The sequence below is a fragment of the Sparus aurata genome, chromosome 18 (genome assembly GCF_900880675.1).
Source record: "Sparus aurata chromosome 18, fSpaAur1.1, whole genome shotgun sequence".
Classification (NCBI taxonomy): Eukaryota; Metazoa; Chordata; class Actinopteri; order Spariformes; family Sparidae; genus Sparus; species Sparus aurata.
Genome location: NC_044204.1, coordinates 26,320,773 through 26,344,890, shown reverse-complemented (window position 1 = coordinate 26,344,890; position 24,118 = coordinate 26,320,773). Strand labels below are relative to the sequence as shown.

The 24,118-nt window shown below is 42.5% G+C and overlaps 1 protein-coding gene across 1 annotated transcript; it reads right to left on the bottom strand.

The window, feature by feature from the left end:
* Positions 1 to 1,376: 1,376 nt before the first annotated feature.
* On the bottom strand, positions 1,377 to 18,672 carry LOC115568344 (neuronal acetylcholine receptor subunit beta-2-like). The gene is made up of 6 exons (XM_030395542.1): positions 18,138 to 18,672; positions 8,402 to 8,547; positions 8,191 to 8,235; positions 7,611 to 7,720; positions 4,471 to 5,461; positions 1,377 to 3,942 (listed from the first exon to the last, which is right to left on the bottom strand). The coding sequence occupies exons 1-6, from the start codon at positions 18,187 to 18,189 to the stop codon at positions 3,787 to 3,789; spliced, it is 1,500 nt and encodes a 499-aa protein (XP_030251402.1). The 5' UTR covers positions 18,190 to 18,672; the 3' UTR covers positions 1,377 to 3,786.
* Between the last annotated feature and the right edge of the window lie 5,446 nt (positions 18,673 to 24,118).

The following is a 24,118-nucleotide window of genomic DNA, read 5'->3' as shown; positions in this document are numbered from 1 at the left end:
TTGATAATGCTTTTAATTCACCACTTTCTCGCCATCACAATCGACAGGAAGTTTATTCTAACGCTGCTACAGTGACTAAGCTGCGAACTTTAAAGTTAGAATGTGTGAAATGTGATTATTAGTGGCATGAAATTGGCAAATATGCAGATTTATCTGATGCCTCTGGCTCCTTTCTAGGTCAACACCACATTTCAGGAAGCAGCTGCTATCTGATAAAGAGCAGAAAAAACTTCATAACACATGCGATTTCTCAGAATTGTGATAATGTAACATGTGTGTATTCATTCACATGCTGTGTCCCTTTTGGTAGTCATACCGCCTCGCCGCCTACTTAAGCTAACAGAAGGGGAAGTTACAAGCCCCGGGGTTATAAGAGTGTCTAATGAAGCCGCAGTCAGCTGACTAACATTTAACCCTGGCGCTGGAGAGTTCACACTCGTGCACAAAGAGCACACACCACACACACACACAAGCACACACACGCACACACACACATACGCTCCTGAAACTTCTGTGCAAAATGCCAACTGCCTGGAGACTGTGCTCGGTTTTGAATCAACTCAACGTGGCTGAAAATGTGTGAGAGAGAAGAGCTGTTCAAGCTTTCACTTTGTCACGTCCTTAATAAGGTGATTACACAAATAGCCCGTTAAGCACACACCAAATAAGAGAGGAAGAACGGGAGGAGGGAGAGCAAGCGAGGCATTGAAATGCCTCAAAACAAGCGAAAAAACACCTCAGGGATGTTTTTTTTAACCGGTTTAATACTGACGCCGCTATATGACAAAAGCAAATGAGACCATCTGTGAGCAGATTCTCTGTTTCTATATAGTAATCTTAATGCCTGTCATCACAAGAAAGGAGGAGGAGGAGAGTTTTCCTTATAGAATTTTATTTTTGATGTTGTACTTTGTGATTGTCACTGATGCTGTGGCAGGATCGGCAAAGAGAAGAAGAAAATAATTCACTGAGGTAACAAATAAAGCTAAAACAGAGCATGGGCGTAAATGTGCGTCACATAAGCTGCCGGGTCTGGGAAGGATTCAAAACTAATTTTAAGTCTCCTTTTCTTTTTCTTCCTTTGTTTATGAAATACACGTGAGATGTGATTTTCATCTATCAATTTAAGTTGGTGGCTAAAACAAAGCTAGTTAGGGTTGCATACAGTTAATTAACCAAATGCAACATTTAATGATGATCTTGCTACTGAGCTATATATTGTTGTTATAAAGATATAATAAAGGGAGTCCATAATAGTAACGCTTTCTTTCACTCACTTCCAAACACACACATGCTAGCCCGATCAATACTGGTGGTACTCGGACCACGGTTGTCTACATGGGCTGCCAGAATCAACAAAATAAATAAATAAAAGGTTCATTGTAATTGCTTTAATACAGAAACTGAGACATCTTTTTAATGCAGAATGAAGGACTGTAGGATAGGATGACCAATTAATGTTCATGTGATTTATCAGGTCTGCTTGTCGCTTTCATTTTTCCCTTTTATTGATCCACTTTTGCAGGACATCAGCCACCATCTCCGTCCTTTCCCGCAAATCTCAGCATCAAGACAAAACTCAACAGGTTACGCAACATGACTGGCTGGTGGAAAGAAATAAAGAGAGAGTATGTTTCATTCCATCCACTGAAATATGAAATGAATCAAAACAGCTGGATTAGTACAATACACCTTTTTTCCTTGGCTAACGTTGGTAGCAGTGACAGATGAGTGCAGTGACAGGTTGTTATACCTCTGAGGAATAATTATTGGACACTGATTCAAGTAACGTCTCTGAGAACAGGCTGCCGTAATCAAGCATACAATATGACTGAAGGTAAAGCAAGTGAAGATCCAGACTGTTTGGTTAATATGGCCCCTGGTCAGTGTGTATAAAATACTGTACAATATTATTGCTGCTGGTGTGATGGATGCTGACGAGCAACGCTTTGATGAAACCAGTGTACTGTACCTTATTTTTTTTTTAAAGAAGCGTGGTGAGTTACAAAAGCCTGAAGGTCACTGGCTTTTAAGATTCGTAACATTATTGTTTTTTGCTTTTTTTTTGGCGAGATTCTTGAAACATGGCTGCTTCTAAACATCACAACAGCAGATCAGTCCGTTTCTTTGGGTCCACACAGTGAGGTGTGTGTGAGGGTAAAAACAGGCTGGGAACCCCCAAAACACACCATCCATTCTTATTCACGCAGTCCAACAGCTGTTTGTGTCCTTACATCGTTCCCATGTTCAAGGCAAATATCAGAAATTCATACAGTGTGCTATTGGAAAAAGGACTCAGGGAGGTGATCTTCTTCTATGTATCTACACAGAAGGGATTCATCTTCTCCTCAGGGGATGTGTGGTCGATGCGAGGCCTGTATCTGCTTGTGAGTTTCTGTGGCTTTGATCATCTTTGGCCTCTTTCTCTGTCTTCTCTCACAAAAAGACTTAACAACAAAGAGCAGTGCATTGCTGTACGCATGCGAGCTCCCGTAATGTCACGTTAGGACAGTAAGAATTTGATTAAGATACAAAGAGCAAGATCGAGTCTGTTGTAAACAGAAAACAATAAGTCCTGAGTTGCTGCTGGCCAGGTAAACCTTTGTGAACAGTGATCGGGCTCAACACACTTCTTCAAGTCTGGTGTTCCTTTCAAAATAAAGCTATATCTTAGTAGAGAACTGCATCCATATTGACTCCCAAGAAGGAGCATCATGACTGACAGGTGGTTTCATTGCACATTTCGAAATAAAAGATAATTCTGGTTTTGTTTTTGATATTAATGAATCAATGTAATGTGCCAAAAACGTAAGGAATAATGTTTAATGTAACTAATGTGGCTCGATGTTGAGGCAGGAAATCGATCCAATATTTCGGTTGTGTTTATAATTTTACTGCTTGCCCTTGTTTTGTCTTCAGAATATGTTATGGCTAAACTGAGGGTTTAGGGGTGTCCTGGTGGTTGGGGTATACACATATGCTTGTTTGGCTTGACAGGGTTTGACCTGGCACGTCGGCCCAGCACGGCAGGGATTTGTATCGCCATTACAACAGGGCTACTTGCTTGATGATGCGCTCATCTTGAAGTTGTTACAGGAGCCGTCGTGAATACTCTCGAAGAGTGGCTGCTATCAATCTCAGGTGCAGCGTGGTTCAATGCTGCGCAGTAAAACTGGTAATGGAATTGCAAATCAGCGTAGCATACTTTGACTCAGTCAAAAGTATGACGTGTCCTCTGCCCAGTTGCACTAGGAACCTTTTATCCACGTCTTACCACAGTCCCGCTCCCCTTGTTTCTGGTGTGTCTCTGTATCAACTCCACAATAAAGCAAGAAATGCCAGAAAAGTCATTTTAAATCTCTGGAGGTTAGGAGCAAGAAATGTTAGCACATCCTCAAGTTCCTCTATTAAAAACATGATCTCCTATTAAACTGGGCAAAGGCCAAAACTATGAAAATGTGACCCAATTTGTTATAAACCAGAATTATCTATTTAGTCAACTGAAACAAAACTGATCCCAGGTCCTCTGTACACAACAGATGTGGAGCAGAGGATGCCGGGACACATGTAGGATGAAGAGGCAAGAGGTGGAAGTAAGGATGGGAGCAGGTGGCGGACGAGGGCTAAAGTGCATAATTATAATTCCCAGTGAGCATGTGGTGTGATGCGGACGTGTGACTTCATGTGTTAAAATGTTGTAAGAGCTCTGTTTCTGGGGAGGGGTGGGGGGGGGTCACAAAGTTCATGTCTGGGTCATGTTGAGATTAAAGTTCAGGGTTTCTGATCTCAGTTATGGTCGATGTCATCAACAATGGGGGTGTTGTAACTCTGGAAGAGAGGCTGCATGAAGAGGCCCAGCGTCCCGACCACACACACAAACACAAAGATCCACAGGAAGAGTCGGTCGATGACCATGGCCACGTACTTCCAGTCTTCAATGATCTGCAGAGACATTACAAATTTTAAGATTAGTGATGTGGCTATGACAAAACATTAAGTGGAACACAATTGAGGGCAAGGGTCAATATGCCAGTGTATCTTCTTCATATTCAATAACCGAATCTAATCCAATTACAAGCAACAATCAAAGCTGATCTTATAAAATATAGGACAATGAATCCCAAATTATGTGCAACATTGTAATGTAACTTCTGTATAAACTAGAGCACTAGAGGAATACTCTGGATAAGCAGGGTCATTAGATACGTCATCTGGGAGCCACAGATGTATGCATACTGCAAATGTTGAGGAAGTTCACTGCAATGTAAAAAGTTTGACCTGCTTGTGATGATAGACGTCATGTAAGTGATCAACAAAGTCATGAGGAATCATCCTTCGGGAACTATGAATATCTGGAAAAAGCTCAAAAGACTAAAAGCAACCAGGATTTAATTGTTTAGCAAGAACAAAACAGATGAAGGAAAAATCTCCAAAGCATGCTGCAATCATGACACATGCGGATACACCTACCCCTTCATCATCGTCCTCGCTCTTCATCTTGTCGGCGATGTAGCGTACTCCATCCACCGCATCCTCTACGTCAATGTTGCACTTTAGCGTCATCCTCTTTCTGAACTCTGTGTTCTCTGACAAGTCGCTGATCTTCCAGCCGTAGCGTTTGGCCGAATCCTCGTTCACATAGAAAGATGAAGAGGAATCTGCCATTCCCGGAGGACTTCCAGTCCCTCCGTCCACTCCACGCAGCTTCTGGTCAGAGAATGATCGCTGCTGGTGTTTTTTCCGGAACTTCTCGCGGATGTTGGAGCTACCGGGTCTCCGCATGAAGAGGTAAGAGGGGAGCCGGTACAGGAAGACACGTTTGACCCAAGGAGGCATGGTGTGCGTGCTGGGGGATCGATGGTGCACGTTGAGCACGCAAACGCTTGTGACGATGGAGAAGGTGACCAGCACCATTGTAAACATCAGGTACTTCCCAATCAGAGGCACTGCTAAAGATGTGGGTGGGACAATCTTTGAGATAAGGAGTAAAAACACAGTCAGGGCCAAGAGGACGGAGATACAGAGAGTCATCTTCTCGCCACAGTCTGACGGGAGGTAGAACACCAGAATAGCCAGCGACGTGATCAGGATGCAGGGAATGATCAGGTTGATGGTGTAGAACAGAGGTTTTCTTTTGATAATAAAGTCATAGGTAATATCCAGGTACCTGATGTCATTAGGGTCTTCGTTCTTGCGTCCAGGCAGTGAAACAATGTCCCACTCACCGCTGGGTTTGAAGTCGTCACGTGAGGCATAATCACTAAGAAGCATGAGATCAATCTCAGTGTGGTCGTAGGTCCAGGAGCGAAACTTAAGGGTGCAGTTCTGCTGGTCAAAGGGGAAATCACGGACTTCGATTTTGCAGGCCGACTTGTAGATGGCTGGTGGGAGCCAGTTCACCTCGCCGTTATTGGAGACCACAGCATTGGAGTAGAAGGAGACTTCATAGGTGCCGTCAGCACTGAGAGGAGGAAAAGACAAGGCAAAAAACAAAGTTAATGTTTGATGACATCCTGTTGTGATGCTCCAAGCTTAAACTTAGCTTAAGTTCAGTCAGGAAGGCTATCTTATCTAGATCTTATGTCCTCATCATTCATATTTCTGTCTCGCCCTCTTCTCCAGCTTCCTTCATAATCACATTACTATGGCTGTTTGCTCTTCCATTTTAACCAACCAGATTATTCAACAAACTTCAATCATATTGTTGCTGCCAAACTAAGATCCTTTTATCTCCCTGCTGCTTTCAGTTTCAGTTTCATTTCAGTGCAAATTTTCACGGCCCACCTTCTTCCCCTTAAAATACGATGACATCATGATATGACTATTCACATTTCTCATCCTAACTGTGCACGTATTAAGTCTCTCCTGATTGAACTGAGTTTGGGTAGTTATCTGGGTAGCTATATTGGCAGTGGTGTGGATGGAAGGGGTGAAGGCTGTGAACAGTAGTAAGGACACCTCTGGTTTTACCCTACTGTAATTTACTGGCTCTCAGCTGATAACAAGCTTTTCACACTTCTGGTCCAACTTTACTGTGATGACTAAACGACTTCACTGTAAAAACGCTTCATAAACAGGGATTTATTTCTCTTTTTAGGCAGCAAACACAACACACGGCCTTTCAGTACCTGACTTTAGATGTCTGTGCCATAACACCTGAAATTGGGGGGAAGAGGAATCTTGCTCTACTCTGGCGCCAGTGAACCCGGATGCAAAAAGCATAGCTGGCTATGGACAACGAGGTGCAAATGGCATCTGCCAAAAGTTTACTTGAGTAAATCAATTCAATGCGCCGATTGGTGGCGTGTTATGAAAATGACTCCATGACTTACCGTGTGTGACCTGTGCAACAGTTATGTGTGTTTCAAGTTCAAGCATGTGTTTATCATCTCGAGGGAGGAACCGCATGGGACACATCACAACAACATGGCACCAACTGCCCCACCCCACCTCAAATCTGCTGAGACTGATTTTATTCTTCATCTCACCAAGGCTGCAGGCGATGCATTATGGATAAGTGGCCTATCAATTATAAAGTAGGTCAGGAATCCAACCATCACACTCGGTCTCTAATGCTTTGGCTCTGCTGTGCATATGCAGACTAATTAAAAATGCAGAGGCCCCACCTGCTCGCTGCGACCTCTGGTTCCTCAGACTTGGACAGAGACCTCGACCTGGAGTCGTAAAGTAGTGCTGATCGTCTCCTATCATTTTGCCTCTTAAGCCAGTATGCTCTTTATGTGGTCTTTAGCTGACCAGCAATCCGTGTTCATAAAAGTTTAATGTCTACCAGTCTTGTAAAAACAGTGGAGTTACACTGCTGACCAGAGCTACACGTCCACACGGTTGTGAGCCTGTCAGACGATCTCAATCTCAGATTAAGCACTCAATCTTGACCTTGAGTACAGTGACATTGATTTGATGTGAGACATCAGAGCAAGGATTCCTTTTCTTAACTACATTTTAACATTTACATTAGGTCTGTGTAATGTTACAAGAAACTAGTGAACAGAACAGAAGACCCAGGTGTTGACCTACATGGGTGCCAGACGAGGTGAGGCCCCGAAAGCCTTCGTGTCTGTCGGCAAACACTCCAGTGAAGCTTGTTTCTCCTTCAATAACCGGAATACAGCATCAACATTCTCATGTATTTTATATTATCATACATTTTCCCTCTAAGCTATTTTGTGCAGCTGAGCGCACAAAAAGTCAAATATTATCACGTCAATATTTTGTGCACGCCTTCACATTCAGTCATCGAAGGTGCACCCTAATACACTTTTGATGGCCTACCTGCACATTTTTAATATGTCCTTGTCATTTCTCTCTTTCTGTTTAAAATTTGTAATCTCTTATCCCTTAAAAGATCATTCATTCATTTGAGACTGTCTGTAGTCAGTCTAGACAGTGTTAGCAAAACATTTTGTTTATGTTCATCATCCTAAAAGAGGCAAAAAAAAATGGGACACAAAGTACAGATAAGAGGATTGAAGGAGTAAGAGGATATAAAGAGATATTTTCAAAAAATTGAGCTTTTGAATTAAGGTGTTTTACAGACATGCACACACACACACACACACACACTTTTGTCTATCACAGAGCAGACGTACTTGTTGTAGAGGACGATGTCTGGCAGCCAGATGTGTTGTGACGGGAGTCGGATTTTCTTGATTCCCTCGTACTCTTCAGGGTCCCACATTAATCTGTAGTCATTCCACACCTGATGAAGAAGTGCGTGCACACACACACACACACACACACACACACAAGCAAGCAAACAAATTAATTCAAAAGCCATTCAGCCAGAAACATACATAAACATATGAGTTCATGCATACCAACACACACACTGGTTGAGTCAGACCACATCTGGCAAAAATGCATTTTAAACAGCAGCAGACTGACATATTTGTCCAGGATGCCATCAGCTGACCTCACCAGTGAACCGGCAAAAAAGTCTCTGCACATTCCCCTCAAACTGCTGCAAACCCAGATATGTGATGGTGTGTGTGTGTGTGTGTGTGTGTGTGTGTGTGTGTGTGTGTGTGTGTGTGTGTGTACTAACAACTAACATGAGTCAGACACTTGTTGTGCTGCTAAGAGGAAGAGATGGACGCAGCGTGACCCCATGCGCACACACACACATACTCACAGAGGGACAAGAACAAGAGGACGAGTGGGGACACAAACCTGACTGAGCCAACAGTTGGTGGTCATGATCTGCTCCCGCTCGTTCTGAAACAGACAGGAAGGAGGTTTGTGGATGGCTGACGATATGTCTGAAGTACTAATCATTGAAATCATCCCACCAACATCTGTACTCTTGATGAACAGGATTTGAATCTATGGTAAAGTCATATGTGACGTGTGTGTGTGTGAGTGTGTGTGTGTGTTTCCTCACCACGTTGATGAGCTGAGCCAGAGACACCTGGATGTAGATGGTGACCTGCTGGCTGTTGTTAACAGCTGGTCTGATCAGCTTGTTGTAGCGCTCCGGTGACAACAGGTGACTCACCAGCCGCTCCTCCACCTCCGCGCACAGGGCAGCTGTGCGCATACACACACACACACACACACACACACGTCAATATTGCCAACACGGCACTACATTTCTCCACTATCTGAGAGGGGACCTCTATTTCTAGTAATTCTGGAAAAAACTAAAATAGAATGGAAAAACTTCTTTTATGGTCTTTTAACATAATATTACTTTAAATGTGTACTTCAACGACGTCTAACTATCAAAGAGGGGGCTTACACAAACACACACACAGTGGAAAAAAGTGAGTTGGACAGCAATGTGGATGACTCACTCTCTAGACAGCATCTGGCCAACACGGAGTGTTGGGGTGCCTCACATTTATTGATGCGCGTCTTAAACAAACAGGTAAGGGGATTATACACCTGGTTGATTCAGGTTGATCCTACAAATGTGCATGTGTAGAAGTCCACTGTCAGAGTGGCTTTTCATAAGACTTGATTTTGATGCAACCTTGAATTCAACTTTCCAGCTCAACGGCCTGATGGGATGAATGATATCTGAAAGAAATAGTTATGATTTGCCCCGTTGAGTGAGAGAGAACAGGTTGAAATGGCTCTGATGTCAAAATAAACTGCATGATGACGGAGTGGAATCACGAATCAGGGCTCTTCGAGAAAAGAATTGAATAAGTAACACAATCCTGACTTTATCCACATTAGTCTCTCATCATGTGTGTTCTTAGTCAGCTCCCTGATCTTTGCCGGCATGCTCTCGATCTTCAGTATGGTTGAACACGTCCAAAATGATGCACGATAACAAAAACAAGCATATGTGCGAGGAGCAGCAGTTGTTGAAGTGACATTTAAATCTCGTGCTGTGAGGTCTCAGTAATTAGGCACTACAGCAATGTAGTATGTCCACAGATGTAATGAGTGTGTAATGAGAGTAACAATGCATGCAATCTGCAGTCAGCCCATATGACAATAATGAGTCACATTTGAACATCCTCACATACGCACGCACGCACACACACACACACACACACACACAGCCACTGAGCCACCGCAGGGCTGATTTCACCCTCGTAATCAACAAAGCACAGAGTCCGACTGGGTCACAGAGCTTCAGTGATAGTGGGTGGTTTCAAACACGGATGCTGCCAAACTCTCATACATTTCAAACTTGTGAAAAGAAATGAAGTTTTGGCTTGTTTAAAAAAATACCTCAACTCAACTTTAACAACGGCTTTGATTTCTGGCTTTTCATATCTGCTGGTAAGAATCCACAAATATGAAGATGTTTTTGAAGATTTTATTGCTACCTAGCTGTCTGGCTTAACTTTCATGTGCAATCTTAAATAACCTGCTTTTCCTCTGTGCTACCATACAAGCAAATAGGCACTCAGTGTCACATGCGCTTACATTTACAAGCCTTTTCCCTCTTGCTGTGTCTTGTACCTGCTCTTTCCTTCCTTCTTTTATTTGTTTTTGGTCCCTTGTTTTTCCCTTGTTTTTCTTACAGGGCTTACGTGACCACCTTGTCTGTGCTTCATAATTCAAATTTAAAAAACAGGACGGTGTAAACTGGAGGGTGACAAGAAAGATAAGAGACAGAGGTGGATTACAGTGGTCAATACTGATGTATAACAGCACTGCATGAGATCAGAAAGAAACTGACATTGCAATATTTCTTTACCACAGTATATATTGTGAGCTATCTAGATGGCAACACATTCTGACGGCAAGGCCACCATAAAGTACTGAACCTGAGTTTGACCCTCATGCCAAATGGTGGGAGACGCCTAAACGTTTATGTTCCCGTAGAAGGACAGAGATGCCAAGTTGGATGAGTTGTGGGAGATGAGCAGGAAGTCAGGTCAACTCCTCTTTTATTTTTCTATTGGATAATTTACCAAAGTGACCAATTAGGAGAAGTGGGTGTGTACTGGAGAAGGGACTCTTAAAAAGGCCCCCAAAAGGAAGAACCAGGGTGGTGGCACTTGGTAGATCTCATAAGATCGAAGGCTCGATAGGATTTCTGATAGGGCAGAGGGTGAAGCATTTTGGCATTGCTTTTGCCATAGATTTGAGAATACCAGAAAAGCGGCCACTTCTGGAACGGATGCTAGCGTGAGTTCTGTTTCAATAAAGATCATTCCACCCAGCCTTGCCTCCACAGAATTATGTGGATCATCAAACTACACGCTGACACCTTTGATGAAGAGAGCCCAGAAACCACAATTGCAATGTAAAAAAGTAATAAGAAGTATTGTACGTCACGAATCAAGTGAGTTTTATTTACATAGTTCAATATCACACACCTTTAAAATCTATACAGCATATTCCTACCTCTATTTTAAGATTATAAAAAAGAAAATCTCTGAAAAGGAACCTTTTAAATGGGAATAAAAAGGAAACCTCCCAAAGATCAACACAAGAGGGATCCCTCCTCTTTTGTCTAGAACAGACCAAGTTACCGTATAGAAAATTAGGATGATGAAATTATAGAGCAAAAATAAAATATAACATTGTCATCATCAGTTCCTGTTTCCAGTTCACTGCATATATCTCATTAAGTGAAGAAATAAAGATTTAGTTTCAGTGCCGGATGATTCAGTCAGTGTATCTTTAAAACATCTGCACTCTTGTTTTCATGGAATCTGCTGGAATACAAGCCTCACACAGCCAGACTACGTCTCACAGACTTGTAGCTATGGGACCTATATCTGGGAACAACCATTCAAGATTCAGGAGACCAATGAGTCAGCAAGTCTCCAGTGAGAAAAAAAACTTTCACTCCTCTATTACATAGCCGACTCGAAGTGACGTCTGTTTTCAGTTGAGTCATCCGTGGCCTAGCAGGACCACAGCGAGCAGGACAGGAAACTCTGGTCTGCCTTTGTCGGGAGAATCCTCCATGAACCAATGTAAAACAGCATAAGTTTGTGTTTTATAAATGGCTGTGGGTTTAATTTGAGCTACAAACAGCATAATTTTTCATCAGAGATAGTGTGATATAGTCCAAAATAAGCTGTGCAAACACTTCTGAACTGACATCAGCGCATACTTGTGCCCTGACATCTCAAAACTGTGCACTTAGCAGCTTTCGACAACAACGAATGTTGTCTATTTTAGCAGTTTACTTTCAGCTGTCATATTCAGAGAAGAAATATTCTCTGAGACCTGTCAGGATCAAACTGAACAGAGGAGGCAGTGAGCTTTAAAGGTAGGTGCAGAGAGCAGAGATATCTCCACACTTGGTCAGTCTGCATTAACCTCCAGCGAGGAGGAGAGGGCAGAAGTGTCCAACAGCTGAGCAACTGTGACATGACACTAAACCTCGGGGGTAAACGTCCTCAGAGAGCTCTGCGACACAGAGCTCTGTCTGTCAGGATCAGAGGGAACGGGACACGAGAGAGGTGACGTGGACACTGAAACACAACAAACAGGAAGCATTGAAACAATTCCCAGATTATTATAATCATCTGATAAAATGGAATAGGATCAAGCCGTATTATGGAAATGATTCATTGATTCACCAGTGTTGCTTGATGGGATCAACGTCCGGCAACAATTCATCCTTTATATGCAATAAAGGAGCAAAACTGCTGCATGATTAAAACAACTGGTTTCCTCAGCGGACCACACTTCCTATAAATCCTGCTGTTCAAGCTCATTGTTTTGCTTCACGGCTTTATTTGTCGCCGTGCTTCAGTTAATTAGATTAAAGCCTCGTTAACAAGCCAAGACCGATCGGCGAGCAAACAGATGATGGACCATAACGTTTATAGAACCGTCAGGGTCCTGTTTAGCTGAATTACAATCATTAACTGTTCCGCTGAAATGTGACACACATAAATAATGTAAAGATGCACTCACACACGCCAAAGTTAATTTTAGTCATTGGAAAGAGCACTACTCAGACTTTAACAATATTTTTGTATTGTAAAATGTTTACTAAATCCAGTGTTTTTGGAGCTTGACATACACTCAGGATATCTCAGCCTCTGCTGTATCGATTGTGCCTCCTAACCTCACGAAGGCGCAGTACTGAATCCCTGGAGCAGCCCTTTAATACCAACACATGACAGGTACTGTTGGTTGGTCCTCTGTCTCCTCCAGAGTCCAGGCTGAAACTTAAAAGGGGAAAGAGTTTACGCTGTCTGGAACCCGAGGCTCTAGAATGACCCACCAGAGAAATTAAGGCTGTCTGAGTCATTGTCTCTGCTAAAAACACACTTTTATTTATTAGGATAACCTGATTTTTATCTTAGTTTCCTGCTGATTTGAAAGTTTTTTACATTTTGTGTTTATTATTTCAATTTCCAATTTTGCGCTTCTTGTTTTTTTATCGTTCATTTGGGGATTTAATTGAATTTATAAAACATGTAAACTGCTTTGTACTGTGTAAGTGCTTGTACAATAAGGGTTATTAATATTTTATTATCTAAAAAACTAGTTAAAGGAGGTAAAACTTGAAAACTTGTATGTTGAAGTAAACATGTTTATAATGCACCATTCACCTTACTACAAGACACTGTACCATCAAAATGATTCTTAAGCTGTTATTTAAAGTCAGAATGTTAAAGAGACTTTTCTCTAAAACCACCATTTTTCCAAGCTCTCAAAACTGAGATAAAGTATTCTGCTTCTGAAGTGACCACTTCTTAATTTAGCTGAACAATGGTGAAAAATGTTCAAAGTCAGTGTTACTTTTCTTGTGAAGTTCTTTTTTTTTTTTTTTACCTCCTGGGGCTCTCTATCTGAAGCTTTAACATCCTATCTGTTGCTGTAAAACATTTTCCCTTTTTTCTTTACACTTCTCAGTACAAAATCTTCATGAACCAGATGAACAATCAGGGACATCCAAAAGGCATTTTAGAGAGTAAAATTAAGTGGCTATTTAGAGGCACAGTCCCGCCTCCTCCATGGGGCCTTATGTCAGAAAAACATACAGTTGTAAATGTGGAGAGACAAAACATATATGAGGTTTGTTAATTTATACGTTTATTTTGTTTGTCAAGAAGGTCCAAGTTTGTCCTAATATCCATCCAGTTTTCTGTAAAACCCCTCAGAGAGCACCATTATCTTCGCTCAACATACGTCACTGACACCAACTTGTCCCTTGTGGGGGAATTTTATTAGATCCACTGTGGACATATCCACCGTGGATTTGAATATCTAGGTTGCAGAGACAATAAGAAGATTGCTCGTAGGCCAATTGTCAATATCATTATCCAGACTTTAACGTCTGTACAAGGCACATATGACCTCTTATTGTTTGGAGACAGAGTGACCTTGGAGAATCATAAAACTCCCCCACAGCCCTCACCGCCAGGTTTGGAAAAAGAAGGGAAAATCACAGTAAATCTGACAGCTGACGTTATGCAAAAGTAGAGTTAGTCAGTTGGGTGATATAATATACAGGACCAGCGCTACAGTGTTTAAGTAAACAGGACTCACTTACTCGACTGTTGGGTGTGTAGTCTTTTTACTTGAATTACATACTGGGGAGACTTGGGGAAATGGCACTACCTCAAACCTCCCTAAGAGTGTTGTTCCCATTTTGTTATTGACATAGCTTCTAATTCTTGTTGTTGTTAATGTTATTTACATTCAAAAAAAAAAAAAAAAATATATATATATATATATATATATATATATATATATATATATATATATATATATATATATATATATATATATATATATACACATATATACATACATTCTGAATATTTGATATATAAAAAAAGGGATTTTGTCATTTTGTTGAGGTAAGATTATTTATAGTGCTGATAAACGCTGGTTGGAAGTTGTTGTCAACAGACTTGAATCACCGCTGACTCCCAGCGTCACACTTTATTAGTTTTGTGACAAACTGCAACTTTCACGGGTTGAAAGATCATCTTTTTGAATTGTAAAACATTGCACAATTCAGATGAGGTAATAAAAATATTTGTCTCTCACCATTCACTACCATGTATTTCTTTTTCTGTAATAAGGTCCCAAGGGATGTGACTTTGCTTCTCTATAGTCAAGTAGTACACATTCACAAAAGAAGGTTTTATTGAAGCATTCATTGAGTAACTAGATCAAATGTATGTTTTGAATTCACATCTTCATAGTGGTTTAATCTGCAGTGTGGTCTTAAGTGTCTTCCCGTATCTCTGGCTGCTGAAATAGAAGATGTCGTATTGCCTTAAAAATGTAAAGGGGATGGCATAAAAATAAAGCCGGCACAAAAAACTACCAAACAGTGGAAGACAAATGGCTTCATGTGACCAGTGGAGAGGAGCGAACATGACAGAGAAACACAGTATAGGAAGAATAGAGTGATGTAAGGTATGGGGTTGGAAAATGCTAAAACGGTAGATGAGGCTAAAATGAGATGTGTATGAGGCTGATGTAAGTAAGAGACGGAGCATTAGGGAGTCTACCAGCAGGTCTCATCACACATGTATGCACACACACACACACCCATACGCACACTCCTGTCCGGCTCGCTGCACTCTCCACACCTCAATAATTCATCGCCGCTAAAATAAAAATGCCATCATCTCACAAGCACACACTCGACCACAATCAAAGATTATTCTCCGAGTCCTCCGGATCAGGATCAACACATCAGCCTCCATCGCAACACGCAGAGCGAATTGAGAACACGTCAGATCTCAAACACTCAGACACACTGATGTGTTTGGGTGATGCAGATGGATGGACGGGCTGTGTCATCGGTCCAGAGTACAGACAGAGCATCCAAAATTCTGCATCCTGTAGGTTCTTTTTTTTTTTTAGGATGGTGAATTATTCAATGCTTTGCCATCTGGGGTGGCCTTTCTGAGGCCAAAACAATTTAGGGCTTCAGTTGTCTTTTCTGAGTACACTGCTGCCCGTATCAGTCGTGTTATAAAAGACACCCATGTGCCAGTCGTACGCAACCACAGCCACGTGGTCCGAGTTCCGGCGAGACGTTTCACATTGCAGAGATCTGTGGGTTTATCAGCATCTTGTGGGAGTTGTTCACCCTAAAACTTTCCATCATCGCACAAACCAACTACTCTTTCTGACACTGACGTGTTGTCTGTCACCACCTCTCCCTCGCGTCTGTCTGTCCTTCTCTGCTCTTTTCTTCTCCACAGTGACGGGAATGTGTGCAGGCAGGGTAGAGAAGAGAGACAAAAGCAGCGGGAAAAGGCAGCTCTCTGCTCCCCTCACATGTTTGCAACACTTTCTTCTAAACACGTCTCCCTCTGGCTCGAAAATCACAATGATCACCGCTCTCTCCATCTGCCCTCCTTCTCTCATTCAAACAGCAAACGTCCATAGAAGTGTGCCAGCACATGACTAATCGTTTACTATGAAGTGTTGACTCACTGAGTCACTCTTGACCGAACACAAACATCTGCAGTCATGAGAAAGCAGTTTTTAAATCAACAGCCTGGAAACAACCCCCGGGACAAAAACTTAGAGCTGCATATTCCTGCCCACCCACATATGAAGCTTCACCCAGGGGCTGCAGAGAAGCAGAGTCAGAGATGTGTGAGGGTGGGAATCACACGCTACCCTCTTGCACTCGGGAGCCCAGCACAGGCTTTTAATGAGGATGTAATCAGGGGTAGCTGTAGAACATATTAGCACATTTGCAACAGCGTCCAGCTGATGTTAAGAGAGACGGAGAGGAGGGGAGATGGGGGGGGTGCGTGACGAGGAGCTCAATTTGTCAGATAAGTTAGAGTGTAAGAGAAAGAGTGGGGAAATAGAGAGACAGAAAGAAAATACATCCCAGCGAAGTGGCCGTCTGGATTGAGTCATTTTACTGTAGTGGTCAGGGTGAAGTTTGGTAGGAGCGACAGAGCCACCGTCATGCAATGCCTCAGCTGCGAAAAGAGCACAGGTTATGTGAAAGAGTCACAGGAAAGAGGCCAAATTGGATCTGTTAGAGGGGAAAAAAAGGATTGAGGAGGCAAAGGAAAAGGAAAGGCTGAGAAAAATAACTCAGTTGAAAGAATCTGGAGCTGATGGGGCCGAAGCACCGCTTAAAACGTGGCATAACATATGACGACATTATAAAAAGGTCCAAATAATTAAGAATTTGCCAGAAAGAGCAGTTCGCAAAGTTCATAAAGTTTAACCGAACACAAGGACACATAAAACTGAGTGATTTTTTAAGGGAGTCTGGGGAATGTCTCTCCCTCTTTCTCTCTTTGCTGTTGTTGACTGCAGTTGATGTGGCTGTTTTGAACTGTAATAAGTTAGTGTTTAAGTTCAAATGAATACAAAAAATTATGTGCACCATGACATCACGACCCCCAAGTGTGACTTTAGGGGGTTCACAGAGATGAGGATGTGAGATTTAGCTGCATGTTCAAGGTTCTTTAAATCTGAGGAAGGGGCCGAAGAAAGGAGAGTTGGTAGGTAGCGAGGGGAAGAAAATGAGCAAGCAAAGAGAGGCAGAGCAACAAGTAAACACTGACCTTCTCCTGCATAACTAACTCAAGGGTTGTACTGTTGCAGCGACACATGGAGGACAAATGGAGGTGTATTTCTGTAGACTAACTACCCACTTTGTTTTCAGATCTTCTTTTTCAAAACTTGCACATAAAAAAAAAAACAAGAATGAGACTGTCTTTTTAATGTTTAAGCCCTGAGATACCTATTTCTACTCTCTGCACGCTTTTAATCCAATGAGACATGTTTAGTTAATAGCACTGGGGGCTGAATTTATCCGTGCCAGCGCACTTGATGTATATAAAGAAGCAGAGCCAAGGGGTTCTTGTGGGTTTGCCCTGTTGAGCACTGCAGCAGATCTAGCACTGACATGTTCTCACTTCAACACTTGAGACAACCCCCCCTGAATGGGATTCCCCCTCAGATTCAGTGTCAGATTCAGGACCACAGACAGCTCCTCTAAAGTTCCTTCTCTGGATAAAAACACAGCTTCTGCTCTCCATTATCTGATTGAAGTGCCCTAAATAAAGGTTGCCTGTAAATAAAAAAGCCCATTTAGATCCCTGTTATCATCGTCAGAGGGCCTTGGCACACGCTGCAGGCCATTAGGCACAGCGAGGGCCACAGAATCCCATCATCAGGTAGATTTAAACATCAATGCCTGTGTGCAATTATCGCCACATCATCCAACTGCTTAATGAATCATGAGAGGAGCACAGTGCCAATTTTTTTTTGTTTTAATTACAAGCTGGGACTGCGGGGAAACACGTGCAAAAAAACAGCACACAGCTTCTCATATCACACCCATGATGGTGCACACAGAAAACAATTTTTATTACACTTAGTGAGTCTCTTGTGTAAAGACATGCAAGTTGGTTAACTGAAGCTCGAAGATAAATCACGTGCCAAAGTGTCTGACGCACGGAAATGGCACTATTTTTCCCACCGGCTCGCTTTCCGGTATCACGTGTTGTCTGTAAAGTGCATTACAACACATATTTTAATACTTCTGTGAGCTTTTTTATGACGTTAAATCAGATCTATCAAACAAAATTAAATACCTATATGAAATGTAAGACTAATTGGCGCGCGCACAGACACCAGCGAGAGCGCAATCAGAGCCCCAGACTGAGTGATTAAAGCTCCGCACGCAAAGTAAAAGTACCCCTGTCCCGTTCCAGGAGGATTTAAAGAGGATTACTCACTTGCCACGGTGAGAACCAGAAGAGCCAACGCTGCTTTCACCGGGGCTGCCATCGCTTCCTCCCCTCCAGTGCGACAGATCCACGGAAACCTGTTCCTCTGTGTGTGTTGTCCCCTCTCTTCCTGCCCTCGATGTAAAGTAAAGTAAAGTAAAGAGGAAAGAAAATAAGAGTAACACAGGCTCGATTATAGCGGTTTCATTGCTGGGTGATTTCCTGCAGAGGAGCGCTGGCTGCAGCCCGACAGAGACGAGGAGGAGGCTGGATGCTTTCTGCCAGAGCGCACCGACTCCAGCGCTGCTCCTGGAGCTGTGATTGCGCGCAGCGGAGAGCGGCTGCAGAGAGAAACAGAGTCCCCCCTCGATTCTTCTTGAGCGATGCAAAAAAAACTGCGTTTTCCACGGGAAAATGGGTCAGGAGCTAGTGGGGATACGACAATCCTGTTATCGGCGACGCGGCCATTCTTCAGATAAAAGATTTAAGCGCCCAGGTCTTCACATCGCCCTGCCCGCCCTGTGCGCTCCCCCGCCGGGCGTCAGTTTCACTCTCTGGCGTCTTGATCGACACAGTTTGACGTGACATCAAACACAGGAAGCGATAACAGTCAGGAAACCCACCCTCGGGAAGACATTTGATACCCAGCAGCCACTTGAACCTTATCTTCCCCAATCAAATTTAAGTTAATTAAAACACACTTTTATGGAGCTCTCTTGGTTGAGCTGTGGCTGAAACTATCAAAAGGAAAAACTATGTCTTTTAAAAATCATGCAACTTATAAGAAAATAAAAACTATTAAGACTGAGGTTGAGTGGAAGCTGATCTTTGGCAGCACACGTCTATAAAGGCCTTGTTATCTGCATTGAGCACATTGAGGATCAGCTGTTTGTTCCCTCACTGATGCTGGGAAGGGTGAGGGTGTGGAGGTCATGACGTTTCCACCAAGAAGCAGCACGAAAACCATTAGGTCTTGGCTTCTCGCCCATTTAAAATAAAAATAACCCAGCGAATATCATATTTTATTTATCCCTTCGGGGCAATTGTCCACTCTAATTCCACCCCTCTCTCCGTCATTACCGCAGGGAGGTCAAACACAGGACAACAATGGAGCTTTCTCAAGGACACACAAGCGAAGAAGGTCCTGCAATCAAGAGTGGAGCGAGCCAAAAGCCAAAAAAACATGAGATTAGTTGTTTAAATTCATCACAACACAAAGACAGGCGATACAACAGTAGCTGATAACCAAATATGCGACCTGGCTGGTTACACAGAGACAGACAGTAACATTCATCAACAACAGGAACAAAGACGGGCAACACTTTTTATTGCTTGCTGATACTGTGCTGAAGAAGCCTCAGCTGGTGGATCATCATTGGTTTGATCAGGCATCACAGAGGGATAGAGGGGTGTGTGTGTGTGTGTGTGTGTGTGTGTGTGTGTGTGTGTGTGTGTGTGTGTGTGTAGGTGTGTGTGTGTGTGTGGTGTGTAGTGTGTGTGTGTGTGTGTGTGTGTGTGTGTGTGTGTGGATTGAGTGGAAAGGCTGCAGGCTGAGCTCCTCAGTCTGCACACGTCAATGCGGTATAACCACCCCAGAGGTCCCTCTGGTGATGTGAGCGGAGGAGAGGGCAGGAGGAAGACATGGCCTAAAATGTGCCTCTTAAAATGACTCCAGCCAATTATTTCACTGCAGAGGAAGAGGAGGAAGTAGCAAAGGAGAAACGTAAAACTACAGAAATAAAGATTGTGAAGAAGAGACAGGAAGATACTTTTCATTATAACAGTAGACAGGAGAAGTTTTGTTTTTTTAAGGATACAAGAATGAAGAGACTCTTCAGGGAATAGTTCAACACTGAGGAAACTATTCTTTCACTTTCTACCCGAGTGTAAGATGAGAAGATCGATACCACCAGCCATGAGCTTAGCTTAGAATAAAGAGTGAAAACAGGGGGAAACAACTAGCCCAGTTATGTTGAAAGGTCAGTGATTACTTCTTGGCTGGGAGCAGCGACTTCCTTGAGTGCAGCAGAGACTTCAGGAGGTGACAAGGCCTCTAAGTTAAACAACAAAACACGTTGATAGTCCATTCTGTCTGAACTGATTCTTCTCGATCAGTGTTGCCAGATATCACGAGAGAAACAAGCGAGCGGGCCTATGAAAACAAGCCCAAAACAAGCGACTTCTCCGTTCGTGGTAAAAAAAAAAGGGGGGAAAAAAGAGAGAGATTATTACACTTTGCACACACATAAATATCACCCTGAATCCAGAAATATCATCGTATTTATTATTGTTTTTATGACCCTTTTTTGTTTTAGTTCCAGGACTTCAAATCAATATGACATGCAATACAATAGGAAGAGGAACACTCACCCAAAAACCCACAACCTGTGACTACCAATATTTATAAGCGACTCTACAGAAAAACAAGCCCAAAGTTGCTTATAATAAGCGGACTTGGCAACTGTGCTCTCGATGTGCTAGTTGAAAACCATTATATGCCAGTTGTTGGGACCCACAGATGAAGTCAGTCATTGTGGATGTCAAAATGGACTCTGAACTGAACTCAGTTTCGCAGAATTCCCCAGTTTTCACACCTAGGTGCAAAATTCTGCTTTGAGCTACTATTGGGGGTGAATATCAGGGTGAATGTAGCCAACCGCTACACTGTCAAGAACTCCAAAATCCTTCGACCATTACTAGCTGTTATAATATATAATTATAATTATGGCTGTAGTTATTAAGTTATTTATTAATTAGGGTTACAAATAGTTTAGTTCATTTTTATGAGACTGAATTATTGAACTGGCTATCTTTTCCCCTCTTTAAATTTAACCCAAAAGTCCCTTTTAATGCTCCATGAGTTCAAAATAATTGTTCCTCGTATGATGCGGTGCACAACATCTAGGTGCCCCATATGAGGCAGCGCCCAGCCTGTTGAAAAATAAATCCCAAATTAAACAGTATTTCAAGAGAATCTCATCTGAGGTATTGTAACAGAACAGGAAGACGGATGCAACACTGAGAGGAGTTTGATTTGAATGTTGAAAAGTGTCAAACAAACAGAAACTAGGTTACTAATAAATCTTAACACTGGGCTGCTCAAAGTTGATTGATGAGTGGGTGTCACGACACTGATGTTGGTTGGTTCAAGCCTAAATAAACACACAACATAAGAAAACATGATTGGATTTTGAAGGAAGAGCAAAAAAATAAAAACATTTGATCAACTTTAAAGCTGGTTAGGTTTAGGCACAGAGGTTCAGGGAAAGATCATTCATGGTTTGGAGTTCAAACAGCAACTTTATGAAGGTCATGCAAGCTTTGTGTTCATGATATGATAATAAACACCTAGTCATGCTTTAAAGAAACCAGCATTGACTTGACAAGCAAACATCACCACTTGGCAAAGTCGGGGGTTTCAGACAGAGGAGAAAAACTTTTTTGCACTATAATAATTACCTGACTTCTTCTTGTCTCCTGTAATATGTTGTTTTTGGGGCATCTCGATTTGTCATCTTGGTGTTTTTCCAGTGGTGACAGTCTCCCCAAAGTAATTGCTTCTCTTTACTTTGGTTTTTGTGCTGACTAGAGATGCAGGTAGGATGATGACTTCTTGTTTTTAGACTCAGTGAACACATTTTTTCAAAATCTGTGATGTCAGTTGTGTGTCAACAAAACTACTTGCTGAACAATTGAAGAAGATCATGGTTAAGATCAAAACACATCTTTCAGTACGTTTACAATTTATTAGAAAAGGCCAACTTCTCCTGTGTGTGTCTCTGTGCCGAGTTAGCTATGAGATCACAAAAATGTGATTGATCAGTTGCAATGATGGTCATGGAGCGACATTAATTATGATCTTGTAGGAACAACACTAACGCAGTGATGTCAGATCGTGCGGGAGGGGGCTTCTGAGAGAAGCAGGAACGAGTAAAGCAAAGAACTTCTGAACAAATGCTGTGCGATACGCGTCTCCTCATTAATGTGCAGTCAGGACAAGCTGCAGGAACACAGCGTCCAACTCTCACCTGAACTTTGGCCTCGCCTCCTCCCCTCGTGCTACAGAGGCATTTCACGGTTCGTACATTCATGCACTTACACTCCATAAAATTAACCCTTAGTCAAATCTCCAAATGCAACCAAATTGTATTATCCTCCCATCACTCCCTGTTACAGCCACACACTGGCAACATGCGAGCATCCGCCTCCCCAAGTCCCCACCCGTCTCTCCTAATGAACATTATCTCTGCGTCCTAAAAGCAACGGAGAGGACCAGAGGGAAGCCAAATTTAATCAGAGCTACTTAGAGCTCACTGTGGGGTCTGCTGGGCCTCTGAGGAGACACACACACTCACATGCACAGGATACAATCTATGAACACTTTGGTTCCTTGTTTCGTAAATACTAACTGATGGATGGATGATTAGCAAGATTACAAGCTGTGTATATTTACGATTATTTTTCAGATTGATCTTCAAGTCAGCCATGGCTTTGAATACTGTGATACTTTGAATACTGTAAATGTGATACTGGAAACACTTACAGAGACAACACAGTCTGTAATGTTATCAAAGTCAAAGTTGTAAAAAAGGGAATCAATCCCGTCTTTAGCATCCTTCCAATATGACATGAATGCAGCATTAGTCGGTAGAGTGTTCGAGACACCACCAACTTCCGGCAGTGCTTCAGCCAAACAACAACAACAAGCCTAAACCAAAGAGAGTGAAAACTTCTGTGTGAGCTGCCGAAGTCAACTCATGTACATTTTTAATTACAGAGTCAAATATCACAAATTCACCTCAAGGAGCTTTATAATCTGTACAAGATGTGACATTTTCTGTCTTTAGACTAACGTCACTAGAAATGGATCTGTCATGCAGGCAGTTGAAAAAAAATTTGAAAAGAAAATTCACTTCCGAGGATTTGGTCATTTTGTCTCATGCATACCGTTATTTCAGTCTGGTAGTCAAAGCGGCGACAACTTTCACATTTGCATAATCATTCATCAATTCACTTCCTACAGCAATGATAATCTGATCCCAACCTGAGCCAAAGCACTCACTCATCATGATCCGATTAAGCGTACGTTGTACATGGCTCTGTATGTGTATGTAATGTATCCTCTCTGCGCTAACAGCCACTCTACACCCTTTGTCTCCGACTGTACACACTCCTCAGAACATCTGCATTTGTTTCCCAACAGCTGCATCGTCATATGTTATATTATTACAATGGATTCAGTTTGTTTAGTTTACTCGTCTCCGAAGAGCCTCCTTCTCATCCAGCAGTGTGTTTGTTTGCCTGCGGGCGGCACAGTCAGAGACAGTGTGGTGCCCTGGTGAAGTGGCCGATTCCCCGGCTGCATAAATGTTATCATAAATTCATATCACTAGGGGACATTTGTGTCTCGGACTGACAGTGCGAGATGGGGCTTTCATAAATTCTAGACTGGTAGCCTGTCACAACTGGTCATTTTCCTGCTCCGACGGGGCAGAATCATATGATAGGACCTCCCGGATGTGTGGTGATGAACGCATCTCATCATCTATCTTTATCTCTTTCTAATATTCCTGTTGCTGCTCCATTCCTTTCGGTCTTTGTCTGCTCTTTTTGCACTCTTCCTCTTCTTCTTCCTCTTTATCTTCTTCTTCTTCTCATTGTGTTATCCAAAGCGCCTGCTCACAATTTCCACCTCCTCTCAGCGCTCCTCTTTTAGTGCTTTTAGTCCTCTACGCACTCTGTCGCTCCCCTCTCATCTCCCTTAAACCAAACAGGCACATGAACCCCTGCTGAGCTCCGAGTGGGTGGAAGAGAGAGAAATGTTAGAAAAGCTGCGGAAATCTTATCATGTCTGAACTCAATTAAATGTTCTGACGTAGGCTGCACCCTCAGAGCATGTCTCCATGCTGCTTCTGCGTGTCCCTGCTGCTTTGCTACATCCTGCCTCATTTGGTTTTCTGTAACATAAGAATGAAGGGGTGGGTTTCTGT